This window comes from Puma concolor, chromosome B2, assembly GCF_028749965.1.
Source record: "Puma concolor isolate L17-30 chromosome B2, mPumCon1.1.hap2, whole genome shotgun sequence".
Taxonomy (NCBI): Eukaryota; Metazoa; Chordata; class Mammalia; order Carnivora; family Felidae; genus Puma; species Puma concolor.
In genome coordinates, this window is record NC_141671.1 from 102,309,651 (window position 1) to 102,331,614 (window position 21,964).

Here is a 21,964-nt window from a genome sequence, read left to right on the forward strand (position 1 = left end):
CATATATCATTCCTGCTGTGTTGAAATAGGCCTTCAATTTAATTATTCTCGCATAACCTTGCTCATGTTTTGGGAGTGATGCCCCGTTTAGTGCGAGAGGTTTAATGAACCAATGTGGGCCCCCTGCCTCCATGCCATGCCTGATTTCACAGGTGCCCTCTTCAGTTGGGTGTTCGGTCAGCTCTGTGGCTAATTAGCTTAAATCCTCCTCCAACTGCTGAAAACTCATTTTGAAAACTCGGGATGGGGTAAGGAGCTGGAAGCAAGGGGCAAAACATGATGCTGCCAGGAGAACGTCCTGCAGACCTCTGGACAAATGGATCGAGGGGCAGGGGACAGCATTTCCTTATCCACTGTCCCTAAATCCCACAGGATCTGCAAACCAGAAGTGCTGGTAGTTCACTTGGCAGCAAAACTGGTCTGAACTGACCTCATTCTGGCCATAAACCCCGAGGCTATTTACTATTTTTGTTGATTCATACACACTGCTATAGAAATAAGAATGTATTTGAGTACGGACTTCTGCTTCAGACTCTCCTGGGATGTTATATAACGAATGGTCCGTGCACTGTATGCATGTTCTTTAAAAAAAAAAAAAAAAAAAAAAAAAAGTCTGACTCTGAAGCACATACGGGCCCGAGAGTTGTGGCTGGGAGCCTCTGGCCCGAGCGGTGGCAGCAAGAACAAGCACATCCCAGGCCAGAAAGGCGAGGGAGAGAGGGTAATCTCTTGTGAGGACCGGCATTCTCTAAAGCCTCTGCTCTGTGTTTTACTACAGTCCTTGGTTTCATAATCTCTCAGAAGCCATATGACCCAAACCTGCAGAAATGCCCCCTTGTCTCTGCCCCTGCCAGGAGCCTGTAGGAACTGGGAGGAAAGACAGGCAGAAGGTCTGAACGTCAGAAGGCCTGACAGGCCCCTTCCGGAGATGGTTTCCCCAACCCCCCCCCCCCCCCCCCGCCCCCAAACGCCTTCTAATGCTTTATTCTGGCATTGAGACTGTCCAAAATGGCACCACAGAGTTTAATTAATCATTCTCCGATTGCTCTGTGGGGTTTAGGTCAGTAAATGTTTCATTTCATTAAAAAACAAACTACTCAAATGGAAAGATTTCATGTATTTCTTTAAACTCTTAATCCAATCTCTGCCAATGGAAAGTTTAATTGGCCACTTGGGTCAGGCCTATTTTTCCAGCGCTCTGCCCAAGTCCCAGACACAGCAGATAGAATAACTTGACCCGGGGCGCCTTGGTGGCTCAGTCGGTTAAGCATCCGACTTCAGCTCAGGTCACGATCTCGCGGTCCGTGAGTTCAAGCCCCGCGTCGGGCTCTGGGCTGATGGCTCAGAGCCTGGAGCCTGCTTCCGGTTCTGTGTCTCCCTCTCTCTCTGCCCCTCCCCCGTTCATGCTCTGTCTCTCCGTCTCAAAAATAAATAAACATTAAAAAAAAAAAAGAATAACTTGACCCTATACCTGTAGCATCCCCCGAGACAGCCTGCTTCCTGGGCGGCTGTAGCTAGGGGGACCCACGTAGGCCACCAGCAAGCCCATGCCGACAGTCACGTGCCTGCTCCTTGTCTCGCTCCTCCTCTTTCTTCTCTTCTCATGCCTCCTCTCCCTGGGCCTCTCAAAGTACAGGGACCATATGTAACCAATTCCACACACTGGGCCAAAGCGAAACATACCAATGACAGCTTTGCCAGAAAAGCGGGAAACAAGACAACACACCGGCTGGTGACGACAGCGTGAGCGGGATCGGCTCTTTTCCAACCGTCCGTAAGCCAGAGCCCACACGGCTGACCTGCAGACGGCACCTTCACAACCCTGCACAATCGAGAGCTTGCCCGCCAAGCAAGGCTTAGGCTAGTTTTTACTCTACAAACAACTGCCGGATTAAGGGGGTTCATATTGAAAAGAATAGTTTCCTCAGCAATAAGAATAATTTTGAAAAATCATTTCAAGAATTTGTTTTTCTTTTTTCTCCCTTTTCAGTGGGGAGAATGCTAGCAGAGAAAGAGAAAAGACAGAAGCTTTAAAACATGGCATACGGGCATGTTTTAGGGAAATGCGGTCATCAACAGTTTGGGCCTCCGCGTTTCCTGGTAGGGGCTGCAATACAGACCCTTTTTCAGTGGGAGGGTGGTCTCCACCACCAGTCGTGGCTGACTGTGGGAGGTGTCATATTCACAAAGCAAAGCTGGGTGTGTGCCCTGCTTCCCAACCTCCACATCAGAGGAGGACCTAGGGGCTGGGGCCTCAACGCCGTCCTCTTCTGACCCCGCCGTACGGCCCCTGTCCTCTCACGGCGTGGGAAAATGGGCCACTGTCACGGCCACCCTCACAGGGTACTGCTTAATGGTCCTCAGTCCACGGAAACCTGTGGGGCCTGCTGGCTGTCCCAGGGTTTGCTTTCAGATTCCTCTTCCCCAGATCCTCCGCCGGGCCTCCTGTCACCACGGATTTCGGGCTTGCCCGGACATGGTCAGGGAGAGAGCATTGTTTCCAGTCGGTCTGCCCAAAGCACTAGAGCTGAGACTCTCCAGCCAAGTGGACTGTACTCACTTCCTGTTGTTAGGACTAGATTGTCCTTTCTAAATCATTTTGCTGGCTTCCTCCTGATTTCCGAATTAGGGTCAAGCTTCCAACTCTCACTATCGATTTTCCTGTGTGTGTGTGTGTGTGTGTGTGTGTGTGTGTGTGTGTGTGTGTTTTCTTTCCCTTTGCTCTTTGTTGTCTTTCTCCCTCCTCTTCTTTTAAACTTTCCTATTCTTCTCCTCTAAGCTACATATTAACTCAGTAGAGCCTCCCTTCCTTCTTTTCTTTTAGGTTCTTTAGAGAAGGAAAAAAAAAAAAAACAACCCTCATTTTCACTGGCAGAGCCGCTGCACTACTTCTGACTCTGTATCCTCTCATGGGGTCTCTCAGCAGATGACCTGACCTCCCCCGGCCTCAGTTTCTTCATTTGTCAACAAAATTGTCAACATTTGTCAACTGTGCTCTTAGCTGTTTGAAAAAAAGACAAAAAATGGTCTTCTATGACAGAAGAGGGTTTTGCTTTACGGCTTCCCGTTTGTGCAGCCTCCTAATATGGATCTCGGAGGGGCCGTCTCTGCACCATCAGGGATTTTCGCTGTTACCGGATCAAGGCTGCATCTGGATTTGACCATGGGTTGCAAGAACCTGGATTTTTGTGCCATGGAAAAATTAAGCACTTTTACAATGGGCATGATGTTAGGTTATCAGACATCAAGATTACTTTTGCAAACTGAGCTTTTCATTCAAAGGACATTATGCTCTATTGTGCATAAGGCTTTCGTCAGAGGCTCCCCCTTGCTTCTCTGCATAAACCCTGTAAAAATCTCCTTCTGTTTACTCGTCTGTGTCTGTTGAGCAGTGCTGTGCTAATGCCAGGGGAAGGAGAGCTATGCTAATGGTGCTTGCTCAGCACGAGCCTGTGCTACCAGACCGTCACGTGCTCTAGTTGTCTTACTGGGCGACAATCAGGATGTATCACGTCAGGTCTGGTGAAGGATCAAAGTACAAATTTAGGGCAGACAGATGCTGATCAAAGAGCATAATGAAAATAAAGGAGTGACATTGAGAAGGCACAATAATGAGTGGTTTTGTTTCTCTTGCCCCATTTTTACCAGATACCCTCAGGGCAGCTGCTTTTATTATTTATTTATTTATTTATTTATTAAAAAATGTTTATTTTTGAGACAGAGAGAGAGAGAGAGAGAGAGAGAGAGCAAGCACAAGCGGGGGAGAGGCAGAGAGAGACAGGGGGAAAGAGGATCTAAAGTGAGCTCCACGCTGACAGCAGAGAGCCCAACGTGGGACTTACATTCACTGAACCTGAGATCATGACCTGAGCTGAAGTCGGGCGCTTAACCGACTAAGTTCCCCAGGCGCCCAGGGCAGCTGTTTTTATTAAGTCTGCTATATTAGTAAATACAGAAGTGACAGCTACTCAGGTGCCATGATACACAATTTTAAAGTTGATCACGCAGTGCTGAGAAGAACTCTTTTGTCCCAGAAAAGAAGTGAGGAAGGGGGTGAGGGTGTCCATTGGGAAGGCCATGGAAACACAGCTGAAATGAAGGGCAGCAGAATGCAGGGCTCAGGAATGGAAAGTTCCTCTCCGGCTGCCCTCTCCACCTGCATTCTCCTCCCCTCCTTTCTTCCCTCGCCAGCCACACTGGCTGAGAGAGATCTTGTAAGGATAGGAGGCAACATGACTCCTGGGCATCCAGGCAGGATTCCCTCTCTGGGGGAACGTCATGAGCTGAAAGGACAAGCCCTGGGGACTGTGGATGGGCGTGGAGAGGGCAGAGGGCAAAGCACCCCTGGCTGACAGTTTTCCTTCTGCTTCCCATTTTCCTGCTGGAGAGTCTAATCACTTCCTACCCCAAGAAAAATCTGCTCTGTCGGCATGCTGAGCACAGCAGGAATAGTAAGAGTGCAGGTGATGAAAATGGGCTGCTGAACACAGAGGAATGTATGTCTACGATTCAGGGCATCTGAGTGGGGCAGAGGGAGTAGAAGGGCAGGATTTCTAATTCTCTAAGGAAGGTGGTTTCTAGTGTCACTAATTTCCTTTGCCTCTTCGAGCCATTGTCAGGTGACTAGATATATTCATGAAAGCCAAGCAACTGTCACTTATTTGAAAGATTTGAAAGTGCTTCAAATGCACGGACAAATGTGATGTGCTTAAGAAAATGATCCTGCTTTGCTAGATCCTGCCAAAGTCACAAAGCAGGTGTTCAGTTGAGAGCCAGGGCACAGGATGGCCAGAACATTCTGCCTAGAACAGGGTGGAACATGGTGTTTCAACTGACCACAGTGTCCATTTCCCAGAACAACTCTGAGGACAGAGATTATCTCGTGGCTGGGACAATACATGCTATATTTACGTGTGGAGATGATGGAATAGAGTTGGAGGCTTTAAAGGTTCTCAGCCAAACTAAAAAATCTTGTTTCAAAAACCTCATAGGCATTATCTGTTTTTTGGGTTTGTTTTTTTTTTTTTTGCTATCCCAACTATCCATCCATCAATCCATCCATTGATACATCCAGCCATCTACCCATCGATCAATCAATCCATTCATCCATCGCTCCACATGCTTACACTTATTGAGAGTCTACTATGGGGAGACACTGCTGAGCACTGGCAACATATAAAGGAGCTCCTGTCCCTGGGCAGCTCAGAGCTGCTGTGAAATACAGGCACACGGTCAGGGACTTTGACAGAGATGTACCAGGTATCACGGAAGTGAGCACAAGGGGCAAGCCAGTTGGTATGGACACGAAGAAAGCTACACGGAGGAGGTGATGGCTGGGCTGGGCTTTGAAGGATTCTGAGGCAGGCAGTGAAGCCGAGAGAGCGACTCACAGGTCAGAGGGAAGGGCTGGGGGTGGCGAGAGACAACTCACGTCAGATCACGTCACTCCTGCTCAAGCCCTTCAGTGACTCCCCGTTTCACTAACGGTGAAAGTTAAAGTCCTACTAAGCACCTAGGAAGGCCCCATCTGATCTACCTGGGGGCCTCTCAGACCTCCTGTTCCCTCAGCTCCAGCCGCACTGGCCTCCTGTTTTCAGGGCCTCGCTGTCTCTGGGATCCTCTGAAGAAAGACTCCCTGCCACACAGCTACTTGGCTAGCCTTGCTTCTTTCCAGGCCTTTCCTCAGATGCCACCCTCCACCCCCTTCCCTGCTTTATTTTTCTCCATGCTTATTACCACCCAGCCAATACTGAACATAGTCAGCTTATTATCTTGGTTCATTGTCTCTTCCAAGAAGAATAAACACTCGTGAGGGCACGAGTTTCTGTCTGTAGGCTGAGTGCTGTACTCCTGGTGTGTGAACAGTTCCTGGCATACAGTAGGTGCTCAATAAATATTAAGCATGTGGAGCATGTGGAATGACTCCGGGAGATTTTTTTTTCCCCCTCAAGGAAAGGGTTATTAAGGACTATGCAAAGCTAAGTCTTCTGGAGTTTCTCTGGAAGGTGAAGGGAAGCCACAGACATTTTTAACTGGGAGAGTAAGATAACCGGGTCTCTGTTTTCTAGGATAACAACCTGGTGGCGCCAGTGACAGAATGGGTGGAGGGGAGGAGAAACTGAAGCGGAAGTCCCACGAAGAGGTCACTGCAGAGTGGATGACAGCCTGACACAGGGCAGTGGAGGCAAAGAGGAAAAGGAGGAGGTGAGGGAGGTTTTGAAGGTGACATGACGGCTTAAAATGCGGAACTCTGATTTTATGCATCAACCCCAGAAAACTCCTTTTACGTGCGTGTTTTCATTTCTCACATAAACAACCCCATCGGTACAAAATCCATTCTAATCTTGACGCAAAGAATGGTTCTGCACCTTGGCTCACAGAAAAGCAAGTTATACTGCTGGGCCTAGAATGCGTTCAGGTCAGGCTGCTCCCAGGGAACCTGTAAAACTGAGTGGTTCTTTGCAACCGTGTGCATCTCTGTGGCAAATCTCGGAAGCAACCTTGTCTGGGAGGGTGGTGTGTGCGCCTCCTGTCCGCTACCTCCCTGTTAATCTCAGCGACACACTTCCGTATTTTTTTCTTTGGCTCCAAGACTGTCATTCAGTTTGAGATTGTCCTTTTAATCCATTCCTTTTTCAGAACCAGCTAACCGACCAGGCGGCCCATGTTTCATTGTCTCCTCAACCCTTCTGCTCTTCATGGGGTCACACCTCACATACTCCATTCTAAGCTTCTTCTCTGATTCTCCCTTCTGGAACTTCTCTCATGCTGGGCAAATATGCCTGGCAAGCTTTATGAGCCCACGGAGAAGTCATCTCCCCTCCCTTGACCTCATCCTCGTCGTTGTGCAGCCAAAGTACCTTTTCTCTGTGTGAAGGTGACAGAAGGTCATTCTCAGGTGTGAAAGAATTCAGGAAAATACCGCCACCTACCGTTCTTGCAAAAGGAATTGCTTAAAAATATACCGTAGCCAACTGCAAAATTTCTACATTGCGATGTCGGCACGAGGGACAGGCACTGGGACTCTGTCCTCGGGTACCACTGACAGACACGAGGTTTCGGTGCGGCAGAGAAGCCATGCCTTGGCACACATTGACTCGGCCACGCCAACACCGAGGATGTGGACAGGAAGGTCCTTCCTTGCACAGTGACATCTGGATGAAGCTTAATGATGCTGTGCCTTAGGAACTGTTATCCTTCATTAAGGTAATAATCCTGTAATTGGAATTCCTCTGTAAAAGCCTCTCCCTCAAGAAGAGTTTACTGTAAGATACAGAAGTCCAATTAAATAGGATTATAACTACGTTAAAAAACAACAACAAGAAAAACACCCAAGAAGCACCCGTGGCTAGGAACGGGCCTGGGAACAATCTTCTGTGGCTGTTTGTGGGCGAGGGGCAGCTCAGGCCACTCGCCTGCTGACAAAGCTCCCCTGGCCACTGCTGCCGACCAGCCAGGCCCCAGAGCCTCCCCGTGGTAGCACGTGAGGCCCTCGCCACGGGACTTTCCAGCCACACTTCCAGGCTTCACGTCATGGCCCTCAAATTCCTTATTCCTGCAGCTCCTTGAACAAGCACCGTTGTCCCAGGCTTTGCTGCCTTCCCGCATGCTGGTCCTTGTCTGGAACCTTCTTCCCTCTTCCTTGACTTGAGGAGGAGGCCCTACTTGCTTCCTTCTCCATGAAGCTTCCCAGACAGAACCTGTCCTCTTATCCTCACAGACTCGGGGCAGCTCTCCAAGCCTTCCGCACGTCAGCAGCTGCTCACAGTACAGAACTATGCATAATAAAGTACACAGTTCTCGTTTCAAACTCCTTTGCCACCCTCACAGGATTCTGAGGGAAAGGTCCCTCTGTAGATACCTGGATCAGGTGCCCCTGACCCCACTATCAGAATTAAGATTCAAGGCCCACAGGGAGTAAATCCAAGTAATCCACTCCTTGAGGATCATTTCCTCTAATAATAGATAAGTAGCAGGAAAGACTGATGTCTTCCTGGATTTGATGCATCTTTTATCTATCTGACTGTAAATTCCATGAGTGCTGGGACTACATTTGTTTATTTGCTCATTGTTCTATCCTAGGCAACCAGAACAGTGCCTCACTCCAGGAGGGCTTTAATCAGTTTCCTGAGAGTGTGAAATGTCTTATTTGTACTCATTTCCTAGGTAGAGTAAGATGCCCGGTGCAGTTCACACTCACCGACGCTCTGCTGAATGAATGAACCCTAGTCTGAGTTCTAAAATAAGGCCGTTTTCTTTATGCTAGAACCAAACTTGGTAAAAGACTCTCCCCAGAAGCACACACCTGCCTGCCTTCCCTGAGGCCCCAGCCCCTGCGCCTTTGTCTGGGTTTCTGTGTGCAACCCTGAGAAACAAAAAGCGGCTTTGTATCACTGAAAGGAAAGCCTTTACGAAATGCAAAACAACATTAACCTTTTCCCCTTCGCTGCATTCAACACACTGGCCAACCGTAAACCTGGGGGATTCAGGGAGAAATTGGTTCAAAATTCAGGCCAAAAAAAAGGAAAAAAAAAAAAGATGCCTTTTATCTTCAAAATCCCAAGACCTGCACATTTTCCCCCTTGAGAAGCAACTCAAAAACGCCCCTGCTGTGCTCCAGGCCCCTCTCGGGCAGCCCTTTCTTGCATACTGCTTGGCTCTCTTGGAGAGCCTGCCCACTGGTGCACGCTGGGAGGAGCCGCCCCCGCAGCAGGAGAACGGACTTCCACCTGCATCTCGAAAGGCCCAGGGCTGGCGCTTCAGAGACACGGAAATTTGTCCATTTTGTCTCTGTGCCAGCCTGGCTCTCCTAGGAGTCTCAAGGCCACGCCAACCTGAAAAGAGATCCTCTTTGCTTCTCTGCATTCTCTGAAAATGACCAGAAATAATCATAAAAACGAACAAAGGGATTACAAATTAATCTGCCCTCGCTGTCTCCTCTGACTGCAAAGATAGAATTACAAACCCAGGATTTGCAAAAGACCTCAATTCCTCATTAATCTCCACTATCGTTTCTATCTTGGCTATTTTTTTTTTTTTTTTAAGCTCCTTTCTTAGGCAGGGAATGAGGGGGAGCTATGTCCTTTCTTCACTCAACAGTAACTGAAAAATATGTCCTTAACATTTCAGAAAGCAGATTGTCCATGTGCTGTAATATAACCACTAAAGCGTGGAGGTGAAATGGCACGAGTGTCCTTTATGTCACCATCTGTCGAAATTAATGAATTTAAGTGTGGAAAACCTAAATCTGTGGTTTCTTTGAAAAGCATGAATCTGACAATCCTGAAAAATTCCAGGGCCTAAGAATCTCTAATTTCTTTATGTTGCACTTGTTTTTCCAGGGCATATTTTGACTGCTCAGCACAGGGCAGTGAGTGGCCTCTAAACTGTGTTTCGCATGTGCCTCTGCTCTCTATGGCCATCTGGAGCTGGGGCCTGCAGAGAGAACAGGTCCCGGCATTTTCCCGCCAGGTTCACTCCATGGGTCAATGCTACAGTGTAATCAAAAAGCACATCTCTTTCCTGGAAGTGTCTGCAAACTCGATTTGGGTTGAGTTTCTGCCAGCCACATTTCTGCTCCTGGAGCCACGGATGCACACTCCTACTGAGAGAGGAGAGATTCCATGCACTGGGGTGGACTGAAACCTCATACTAGCTGCTGTTCACATGACTCCTGGCATACAATGCATGGTAGCTGCTTGCCTGCATGATGTCCACGGTGGCTCCCAGTTCTGCTTTCCCATGGCTAAATACCTGTTCGTGTTCTTTAAACTCGTGCACAGCAGAAAGCTGAGGATGGGGCTTAGAAGGCAAACTGAGAAGTGTCCCCAGATGGTGCTGAGACAGCATCCAATCGGAGGCCCATTGCTGCCAGGTCCCGCCCTTACCTGGGTATGGCACTCTTCCTTTGGTGACCAGCTCTGTGAGTAAGATTCCGAAAGACCATACGTCAGACTTGATCGTGAACCTCCCGTACAGGGCTGCTTCGGGGGCCGTCCACTTAATGGGGAACTTTGCACCTGCAGAAAGAACATGTGATTGATTACTTGGCAGGCAGAGAGCATATGGCACCGGGTATGGGGCTGGGGAGGAAGAGTGCTAGGAACCACTTTCACAGGAGCAAGTTCATAGAGGAGGAGGAGAAAGTGGTCAATAAGGAAATGGAGTACAACTGACTACAATTGAGCAGCTGTGGGGTCTAGTGCTGGCTCTGTGACCTTAAGCAAGCTAGTTTAATGTTAATTTGCCCACCAAAGGGTTGGGAGTTCAAAGCTCCTTAAAGCTCTGGTTTCTAGAAACTGGAATCTATGATCACACTGAATGTCACAGGTTTGGTCTGGATAAGGGGCTGACCTGCGATTTAGGGAACTCATTTCATACGTCTTTTCTTTTGCTTTGAAATTATGCCATATTTTAATAAATATATATAGTGTTAAATCATAATGCTACTCTCATGAATTCTTTGATGTAGAAAGGCCAGAGTGTGTTCTTACGAGGTACATAAAAACCAAATCAAACCACCGTGATTGTCTCAAGGTGAAGACAATTTACTGTAGCCCATGTATTTTGTTGAAATGGGCTCTATTTCCCAAGGCCTCCTATATCCACAGCAGAGAAATGATTTTGCCTTTGGCTACCTCCCTCCACCTTTTCTCCCTGAGAGTGGTCATCTTTGCTTCTGGGATAGTTTTTTCTTTTGTACTATATATATATATATATATATATATATATATATATATATATATATATATATATATATATCTTGTTTACTGCCCAACCTTTCTCCTACCAGCCCGAGAGGGTACTATTTAATAATGTTTGCTTTCAAAGAGCAGTCTTGCCTCAGTGACTATCTTAGGAGTCTGATTTCTCAAGACCAAGCAGCAAATTCATGCCAGTCAGGAGAATCTTTTCTTTGAAATTTCTCTGATCATTAAAAGAATCTTCTCTCCAATCTAAAAGGAAGGCTGTTCTTTATAAGGCCAGTTGTGTGTATGGGGAATTAAAATTGACTCGGCAGCCTGTGCGCTCACATATTAGGCTCGGCAATTATAAAGCAGTTCTAGATATCTCATCGAACAAACTGAAAGAAAAACACAAGGAATTTTTGTTACTGATATAAACACAATTATATGTTAAAAGCATGTTAATTTTACATAGGAGCTCCTAAAAAAACCATACAAAGGCTGACGGAATCAGAAATTTTTGTGGTATCTTCTATGAAAAGTCACAATGTGCAAAAGTGGCAAATAATTAAAATCTTTAAATTAGTATGGTTTTAATAACCAGAGGTATGATAAATTACAGCAATTAGATTTTTGTTTTAAACACAGTACATGATAACATCTTTAGCAAATCTGCCCTGGCATTTTCTGGCAATATAATTTTCCTCTCCATCTCTTTTATGCCAGTGTGAAATGAAATTAAAAAAAAAAAATCCTACTATTTCATTATGTGGCATCTCACATTTACACTGGAGCAGAGAAGTTATTCTATGGTTTTCTTTTCCTTTTATGCACGGAGTTATTTTTAATTAGCTGTGTTTCTCAAGCATAATTATTTCTATCTTTCCTTAAGTGCTGCATGATTCCACACAAGGCCTGGTATTCTCTGAACAGTCATTTTGTTTTTAAAGTTTCTTTCAAAGCGTTCTTCTGTGTGAGAACCTACCCTCGAGCATTCTGTTCACGCAGCTTTGGACTCTGAGCCGCTGGGATTAATGTGATAGATTTTCTTCAGTGTCGAGAACAGACTTTGCCCTGGACCAAACCTCAGCTGGAGTTCTCTTATTTCAGAGAATTAAAGGTATATTAAATTCATTCCTATTTAAACTATCTCTTGAGCCAAATGGCTTGGAAATCTATGTCCATCTCTAAAAGCAAAAAGAACTTTTTTTCCTCCCTTGTGCAGATACGACTCCCGTAAATAAAATGACAAACAAAAGGAGCCTTTCTTCCCTTCTTGGAATCATTCAACATTCGTGAAGGTGTGTATGATGCTAACAGTAAACCGTTCAAAATTTGGATAAAGTCACTTTGGATTTTCTGAGAGAAGATTTCATAATGTGAGCTTTGAAAAAAAAACCAAACCCAAATGTCAATATATCAGCCATTTGTGCTAGTTGGCTTTGTTGTTTTCTCATTACATCATCTACAGCAAGAATTGTAATATGTAAACCTTCAACAAGTAGGTTCAGACAAAGGCTGTAATCGATCTCTGATAGGAAACCATTTGTGGATATGTGCTTTGAGACTTAGTAGCACGGGCTTACGTAAATAAACTTATTTTGCATTAGTTTTCTTTCTGAGATAAGCAGTATGTTTACTTACACCTAATACATTTTGGAAGCAAAAGAAAGAATATCTTTGTCCAATTTCTCCTACTTCTTTTCAATCTTAAAATAGCAGCCACTGTTGACAAAAGGAGCTTCTCTAAAGACAACTCGTATTTTCCTTTTCAAGGCAGACAAAAGGTTAATAAATTAAAGCAGCGATGATCTGTTAGTCATTAACTATGGTTTCAACAAAAGAACTGATTGATGTTCGCTCTTTTACTCAACTCATTACCTCTATTTCCGCTCACCTTGGTTTCCCACCTCCTGAGGGTACAGATGTAGTCCCCAATTGGGGAGAGTTCAACCCCCGGTTTGTGGCGGTGGTGGGTGGGGGAGGGTATCTCTAAGGAGATGCAGCCCCAAATGGGAGAGAGTTCAACCCGGGGTCTGTGGTGGGTGGGGGCGTGGGGGTGTCTCTATCCAGGCAGGCTGCATGTTGCAGACCCCGGCCTATGAGAACAGCATTGCTGGGGCTGTCTGGAATACCACCAACACAATCCCACAGGCGGCCTTGCTGGGGGCTTGCGGTAGGCTCTCTCCTCAGGTGAAGTCAAGAAAGCTCAGAAACCTGGAAGGAATTCCCGATCTCCTGGGTATAAACACTGCCTTTCCCTTGAAAATAAAGTTCTGACACGCAGAAAGTCAGGATCAAAGATGTCTTCTAAGCAGTACAGATTTGTAGAAAAAAGGAGACAGTGTCCAGAGGCCTATACAATGATGAACTTGGCTCTGTTATGTAACCAGCTGATTCGCTCTTCTTGAAATTCTCCTGTTTGGGAGCAGGATTCAGATGCCAATGCAATTTCCTTTCCTTTGCGTTTTATTCGAATAGCAAACTATGGCAGGTAGGATAATCTGTGTCACTGGTATCATGTAACACTCTGTGAACTTGTTCAATGTTTAAATGCACTAAAAAATATAGGAATTATCATTCATCATTGCTCTAGTTTTTACTTCTTACTGAATTTACTCTAACAGTTTAGGATTCTTTTAAGCCAACACACAAAACTGTGCATGTAATATATCTGTGTGTAATGCATGGACTTGAAACGCCTTTTCCACTGTTTCCTAGGTAGTGTCTGCAGATTTTGTACCTCTTAGGATAAAGCCCTTGCTGAAAGTCTGACCTGGTGTGCCACTGGGGCCCATGTCCTGGAACCACCTTCTGGGTAGGGTGTCTTTGCACTTGCGCCATTTACCTTCCTGCAATCGTGGTGAGTACCGGTGAGCCTCATGCTTAGCCATCAGGCACCTACATCTCAATCCTGTTTCTCTAAATTCTGTTGAGATGTGAACCGACTGGTCATGAGCTCGGTGTGACAACAGGGGATTGGACTCCCTCTCTTGGCTTCCACCTCCCTCGTGACCCCAATGTCACCTGCATTTGTATCACCTGCTGGGCCCTCCCTCTTGAATTCCTGACCTGTATATCGGATTCTCTCCCCAGCCTCTCCACTGGGAGGCCTCAAAGGGCCTTTCAATGCAACATCCCAAATTTACCTTTCCCCACGGTTTGCCTTGTCAACCGCCTAGCTGATGAGACCAGAATGCCGCAAGGCCCCCTCATTCAGATGCTGCGTATATCTGCCCATCGCCATACATCTTCCCTGAGTCCCCTTCCACCTCTGCTGCTTCACCACTTTCCATGTTGAGTCCATCTCACTCTGGAGAGTGTGTCTGTGTGTCTTCACTACCCCCACTCTGGTCTGTGCCTGCTCGCTCACGGTCACCTGTCTAGACTCCTGCAATGGCCTTCCCACTGGGCCCACATTTACAGTCTGGTCCCTCCTCCCTATCTGTCCAGCCTCTTCTTGTTATCCTGGGCCTCCCGATCCTCCCTATCTCCAACCTCTCCATTGCCCCTCTCTGATGGTTCCTGCCTGCTGCAGGGCCACAGGGCAGGCTGTTCCCTTTGCTGACGTCCCTCCCCCATGGCGAACTCTTGCTCCTTTGCTCTTAGCCTAAGTGTTATTTGCACAGGGAACCTCCACCTGAACACTAAGACTGGGGTAGTTTCCCTGGTACTGTGCTGCCAGAGCGTCTTGTTCTTTGTGGCTGCTACTTTTCAAGGGCAAATGAATACGTTTGAAGTACACCTCTCCCAATAGATAGAGACTGTCCTTGAGGGCAGGAGCAGGTCTTTCTGGATGGCCACCTTATCTCTAGTACTGAGCCCAGTGCCCAGAAGAAACTAAAGAGGTGGTGAACGACTGAGTAATTGGACAGACGCTTAGCCCTCCCAGCCTTCCTTTCCAGCCTGAACTGCCACAGCTCCTTACTTATTAGCTTTCTGCTCTCTGGAGGGTCCTCTCCTTGTCCTCAGTGACCAGTGTCACTGTCTGTCTCCATCTGGATGCCCTTATAAGGGTCTAACAACTGCCGACTACTGTAGAAAAGCATCTGTCACAAACTAATGACACTTAGAAACACCCGGAAAAACCTGTGTTTTTAGTGCCAAATGAAGGGTGGAGTGAATCTGTCTCAGACGGAGGGAACCCCAGACTTTGCTCTGTGAGGAGCAGGGGGTCTAGATCCCTGGAGTTGCAACTCCGGGTGGGGGTTATATCAGCAAAAAGACAAGGTGGCCAGAGGCCTTGGGAGTGTTCACAGCAAAACGCAGTGGAACATCTTTTTCCGAAAAGACTGAACAGGAAAGCGGGTAACCGGACGCCAATCGCTCACACTCACAGGCCCTGGTCTTCCTTATGTAAAATCAGGTTAATAGTCTTCTGGGCTTTAGGTATGAGGAAGGAGAGGGTTGTGAATTTATTCGGTTATCAAAGTTGGACCACAAAATAACATCGAAACCCCACTAGTGCTGGCTGGTTTTGTCTTCTCTTGTTTCCTACCATGAGCACTTCTGAGTTCTTCCCCCGTGGCCGGCACCGCACCTCGTTCCAGGGAGCCACCAGTGAGCTCAACCCCTGGCTCTCATGGAGCGTGCGGCTTAGTCCGGGAAGGAGACAAAATAAACGAGTGGCCATGATATATGTCAGACAGTGACAAATGCTATAAAGAATGATAGAATGGGCTACAAGGACAGATTTTATGGGGCTCTGCAAGGCCCACTAAGGATGTTGGGTCCCATCCTAAGTGTGATGAGAAGCCACTGGGGCTTGTGAGCAGAACATGATGACATCCCACCTCACTGTTTCTCCTTGTCTTTCAAATGTAGCAGACCATAGAGCATTACCTTGAGAACGATTTACGATGAGAAAGAATGTGAAGAGCATTTTGACTTTTCAAAACTCTCGAGAAGCATCATGACGTTTCGAGGCCCATGGGCATCTATCAGCAATCAGTATCAGATAAGTTATATTTCTGTTGTCACCTCTGACATCATATTTAACTAGTGGCTCTGGTCACATTTGTGCTATTTTTAGCACACTTTTCAGGTTTGAATAATACGAATAATCTCAGCAACAAAGGAGTAAAATAGCATACTCCAAAACTGCAAAGCTCAAACATTTTTATGGGAAATGAATTACTTATCTTTTCTGAGTTTATTCCTCCCTGATGTCCTTCCTTCCTTCCCAAGCATTTCTTGTGTCTCTGCTTTAGGCTCTTCTTCATACTTCACTTTCTTTTTTTATTTTTTAAGTTTATTTATTTTGAGAGAGAGTGCAAATTGGGGAGGGGCAGAGAGAGAGGGAGACACAGAATTCGAAGCAGGCTCTGCACTGTCAGTGAGGAGCCCCGTGCAGGTTTCAGACTCATGAACCGTGAGATCAAGAGTCAGACACATAACCGACCGAGCCACCCAGGTGCCCCATCCTCGTTTTCTAATGGCCTTGGTGTTGTGGACTCCTCCCTCCCTGCTTACTCCCTTGGGGAACAAACACAGGTTCTCAAGACTTCCGCTGCCCATCATCTCTGTATGAACAGGGCTGGAAATACTACACAGACTGTTTCTCCTCGGAAGCTCCAGTTTTTGATTCGCAAATGTCTAAGGGACAAAGCCTCTAGGGTGTCTCACCTTTATCTCAAATGTGGCAACTAACTATGAATCTAAATTCATCATTTTACCAACTCATCTTACTGTGAATAAGATATTTTATTATAAAGGGTATTCTTGTATTAGGTAAAAAATTTTACCATAAGACTGACCTGACTTAAAAAGTTTATTCTCACTATAATATTTTAGGATGCAAATGGAGTATCTTTTTTTTCCCTCCTACTATCCCTTTTCTGGGGGTCACATCATCATTCTGCCAGGCTGCAAAGCAGAAAAAACCTGAAAGCCAGCTGGGACTTCTCCCTTTCCTTAAACCTCTGAGCTAAACCATCACCAAGGTTTCTTTTTTTCTTTCTTTCTTTTTTTTTTTTTTAGTAATCTCTATGCATAACATGGGGCTCTAGCTCATGAGTCACATGTTCTACCAACTGAGCCCGCCAGGCACCCCATATCACCAAGGCTTCCTGTTTTCTTCTTTGACATGTCTCTCAAATTTTCTCTTTCTTATTTAAGCTCTTTGCTGAAACCTGTCTTGGGTCCTCATCCCTCTGATCAGTCCTCCTGTCACGGTGCCCTGCCTTTGGATCACTGTCCTTTCAATGAGTCACTTAAACCAATGAGTTCATAACCCTCTCCTCCCCAACCTCATTGTGCCCCCCCCACCCCCCCAATTGCATGAAGGCAAACTCCTCCACCTGTTTTTCATACCCATGTATCTGTTCCACTTTGGCTTTTGCTACCCCAAACCCATCTTCTAGTCTGGTTTGCTTTCTCGGAACCTATACCCTGCACTTGGCATAACCATACCTGTTTCTTGTTAGCTTTTTCTAAACATCTCCTCTCCTTCCACCTGCATAGCTGAAGCCTACTCATCTCAAGTCCCACCTTCTTCATAAAGTCATCTGTGATTACGCCAGCCTTCAGTGATCTCTCCCATGCACTTGGAGCTGATGCTATGAGTAACGGTTTAATGCTTGACAATAATATCCACCATAATGGCTAAACATACTGAGGGCTTGCTAAGTGTCAGGCATCACGCTAAGTGCTTTACATGCAGGAGGTGCATACCAGTAACAGTCCTGTTCTCCAGATGAGAAAACTAAACAGAAAGGTAAAATGAGATGCCAAAGGACAGGTGGAAATGGTGAATTGCGATTTGAACCAGGGAGCCTGGCTCCAGAGCCCGAGTGCTTGAACACTATACACTGTGCGGCTGTGTCCACGTCTCCAGCATGTCTTTCTGCTAGTTCTGCATGGGTTATTTTTTTATCTCCTTAAATAGAATGTAAACCCTGGGAGGTCAGAGACCATGTTTTATACTTAGATTCCTCGACAGGACCTTGCCTAAGGCTAGTTAAAGAGCAACTGCTCAACAAATCTTTATCTGGCTAAAGGGTCAACCTAGCAATATATCTAACACTGTGACGGCCAAAGAAATTCTCTTCCTTTACACAGATTCAAATCAAACCCAAACAAGAGAAGAGTAAATACACGACAGTGTAACAAACTAATAGTTGTTTCCACCCTTAGTGTTATAGGAATAAAATCATCCTTACCATACTCTAGGACAGTCTGACCGGATGCTCTTGGTGTGTAAGTGAAAACAGGAAGGCCAGCTAAACTTATTATGTCAGGAGGGCGCATCCTAACCCCGGGCTCCATTCCAGTTAATGACGGTCCTATATCCCTAGTGGTCAGGCAGTCTATTTTCTTTGTCTCAAACAGAAATAGTTCTTACTTGATTCGGTTACTTACTATACTGTATGCATCTTCATGCATTAAGATGACGGCAGTGGCATTAGAAATGTTCAAATGAAGATGGCAAAGACTTCTGCTCCCAAGTCTACCTCCTGCACTAAGTGTATGTAAGCTGGCCAGGGATCAGGGAGAAAATGCTCTTCAGTGACAATGCAAAGGGACCCACCTGTGGGCTGCGCTGGGATTGAGGGGTCATTTGTGGAAGGCCCAGGGTGGCCATTTACGAAAGTAGTTTCTGAGTCAGCGTATCTGGGCTTGCACATTCAATTTACTGGGTGACCACTTAAAACCTCCGCCAGTCTCAGTCTCCATGGCTGTAAATCGGGACAATGATAACCTCATGAGGTTGTGGTGAGAATTATAAACAATGGAAGGGGTTCAGCACAACATCTGGTGCCTGAATAAATGCCAGCTATTATTTTATTTGGACAGTAATGCAAAGGCACTGAGTTGCATCAGGTTAGCCAAAGCTCTCCAAACTTTAAGAGAGGAAAAGAGGATGAAGAAAACCCAGTGTGCTCATCAATCAAATACTGAGAACTTACTGAGCCTCCAGTTAGTCCCTAGTGCAGTGGGAGGGGCTCCTGAGACAACCAAGCATGGGTCACCTCCTGCCGTAGGCCTTTCTAGGCAGCCAGGGAGACAGAGCTCACAGGCAAATCCAACAGAGAGCTAAATAGACTGTGGTGCTGGCTTTGGGAGAAAGAGGGCTCAGGAGAGAGGGAAAGAATGCACAGAGAATGGGGTCTCTGGGTAGAGGTGGCCATGTTGAAATGCTGCAGTGTGCCCCATGTTGCTCCCTGGGAGAGGCTCAGCTCAGGGGCCAGGACAGGCCTGGGTGGGGCCCAGCTCACATTATTGGCTCTTGGTGGAGAGTTGGACTGTTAAGCCATGCCCCCCCCCCCCCCCCCCAGCTGATTCCATAGCCCGGTTTCAGAAAATTTCCCCTCTGGCTAGAAAACTGGGCCAAGGTAGAAAAGGCAAAGCCAGTGTGGAATAAAAGCAGCCAAATCCTTCCTGCAGAGAATACACTGGTGCCCTGATAGTGTTTTCAAGGGGAAAAGGCATTAGCTTCAACCACAGACACGGTTTTTCTGAACCAAAGATCCATCCAGGATCTTCTTTAATTATGAAGTCACAAGCTCTGCAAATTATGGCATTCAACGTTAAATAATATTCGGTACTTCAACTTTAAAGTTACCCTGAGGGATAACGGAAAAGAAATCACAAATCATGCCAGTAACAGGAAGCTGATTACATTGGTGGGGAAGGGTTACAAGGCAGGACTAGGACAGGATATCCTGTAGGAGAGGTGAAATCAAAGCTGACCCGACCTGGAACTCAGTGGTTATTCAAACAAAACAAGGATTTCAAACCCAATCAAACTGGGCAAAGCCAAAACTCAAGATTTTTCATACTAGGCCAAAGGAATGACTTTCAAATTTCCCAAACGTGTCTGGAGTAATACAACTGTGTGTTTTCCAGTTACTCCTGCTGACACATGCTGTTGAAATTTCTACTATAGATTCATAAGGTCTTATCACCATGTTTTAAAAGTAAAAGTAAAGGAGAAGTAACGGGTACAATGAATTCATATGATGTAACCTCCGCAATGCACACAGTGAGCAGGGAATTTCAGAAGGAAGGAGGTGAGGAGGAGGGAGGGGGGGTGCTGTCCCATCAGGGGTGTGGGTGGAGGAAGAAGGAGTTCGGCCCAGGAAGACATGCATCAAGGGCCAGCGGCAGCGCCTGAACATACCACAGAGACAAGGCTTGGCTGGCTGGGCACAGATCCAAAGTCTGGTGTGGCTGCCTCCACGGAAGGGATATTCAGGCTGAGAGGGGTGAGGAGAGTCCCAAGGGAAGCCCCAAATGGAGGACCAGACAGAGAAGGGGTACAATCAGAACAACTAGATGGGGGGAGCAAATCCAGCCTCCAGAGAGATCGGGTTTGAGGTTGCTGCCAGGGCAGGAGTCCTGGCATCTCGGAGCTGAGGAAGGAAGGGCAGGCGGCTCGATGGACTGGGAAGGATGGCAGAGCCTCGTGCGGAGGAGAACAGAACACAGGCTGTGACAGTTCTTTTACCATCTGTGGGGGGGGTGGGGGGGTGGGGGGTGGGGTGGGGAGCCAGCAGGGGAGGGGAGGGCACTCTGGCTGCTTGTCTCCCCACCACCCTCCTCCCAGTGGGGACCCAGTGGCAACCCAGGATAATGCTCACTGGGGGCACAAGAGAATGAAATCCACTGGCCTCTCCTGAAATCCTCTCAGGAAGGAAATCTAAGACCCATCCAGAAGACTCTGCTTAAAGTACAGACCGGGCTGGGCCGGCTTGTGGAAGTGGTTATCTTGGGTGGAACTGAGGAAAGAAGGAACCTTGCTAGCTATTCTAGAACACCAAAGCTCTGAGTAATTCCAATGATCCTTCCAGCTTTCTGAGAGCCAAATGAGAAGCATCAGAATAAAAATTCTGACTCACAATTCCGATAGGACGGACACTACCTTTGTGGACTTTTACTCGGAGTGAAAGACAAGAAAGCTGTGTGTAGGGCTTTGGAACCACCTGTATGCTGCTGTTCAGGGTGGTGAGAACTCAGACCTAAGTAAGAAACACGTGTCTGGGATGCAGCTCAACCCAGAAATCATTCCAGGAATCCAGCTACCTCCAGAAGGGGCAGTGGGCCTGGTTCAGTCTGACATCATTGCTGCAAAGGCTGTGTGCCTTCCTTCAGCGGGAAGAAACGGAGGCTTCACAATGTGGGGCAGTTTTCATCTGCACTGCCCGTCCCTGATTATCCAGATGATGCAAATGAAGGAGTTCCTTCTGCCAGCAAAGCAAGATGAGGAAGCCAAGTGACATTTTTGATGTTTGATGGCAGTCTGCAGTTCCTATTTACACACTTTAAAATCACAGAGGGTGACCATCTGCTTCCTTCTTGCTGATTACTAAGAAATGTGGGATGCAGAGACCAAGGACATGCTCTTGACCATTCAGAAACAACCGCCAAATTGCTCTGCCCGAGACAGCACAAAGGGGAAAGACACCCACACGGAATACAACACGTGACTGCCCAGTGCGGAGAACAAGGACAGATATTGAGGGGAGCGGGCTCAGTGATCAGGGCTTATCGCGGTCCCATCTGTCCCCCCCCCCCCCCCCCCCCCCCGCCCCGGGGACTGTCAGGGAGTAGAAGGAGTGAGAGCACCCCCTTCCTGCAGTTTTAATCTTGAAGGAGAGTCCGGGGTAGGCAAGGGTGCGTTAAAGTGCCTTTCTTTTCACTGTAATCTTTGGCTTTCCGCAAGTCCTTTCCACGAGGAAAATGGACGGTCAGATCCGTCTCCCTTTCCCGGGCAGAATGACCCACGGTGGCTCCGCAGATAAACAAAGCACCCCTCTCTGAAATGCCTCGGAAGCCCTGGGCTGTAAGCGGCAGAATACAAATGAAGGCGCTTTTCTGCCTAGTGACAGAAATGTACCAAACTAGGCAGAACCGGCTCGGTGCAGGCAGCAGGGGTGGGGGGGCTCGGCGGGGAGGGCTGGCTCTGACCCGGCTGAGGGCCGGACGTTCTGCCCGGAGGTGCCCCAGGCTCTCCCCAGACAGCCCCTCCGGACAGCCTGTAAACTCCGGGGGCGGGGGCGGGAGGGTCAGTCCAAACAAACAAGTTTCCTGCTCAGTCCTTAAAACAATGGCTGCTTTGGAAAGGGTTTGCTTTTCGTCAAAGGATGGTTTGCTCCTCTCGTCTGGGAAGAATTAGATTAAATTCAGTGATTAAAAGGGTTCCCCGCCCACCTCCCCTTCCCTGACATTTGCCGTTCAGGTCACGGCACACTGTGTGGGAATTGCAGTGCTGTTGTTGACGGAGAACAAGAAACGCATGTGCCGACGGGGGCAGAGGGAGGGCATCTCATGGCGAGATC

General features: G+C 47.2%; 1 protein-coding gene across 12 annotated transcripts in view; it reads right to left on the reverse strand.

Annotated features, from left to right (window-relative positions):
• Positions 1–21,964, reverse strand: part of FYN (FYN proto-oncogene, Src family tyrosine kinase) — a 214,445-nt gene that overhangs the window by 3,238 nt on the left and 189,243 nt on the right. For all 12 annotated transcript variants that reach the window (XM_086707615.1, XM_086707614.1, XM_086707604.1 and 9 more), the window contains one exon: positions 9,888–10,019. In XM_086707615.1, the coding sequence (XP_086563741.1) occupies positions 9,888–10,019 (132 nt within the window). The remainder of the gene's footprint in view (positions 1–9,887; positions 10,020–21,964) is intronic.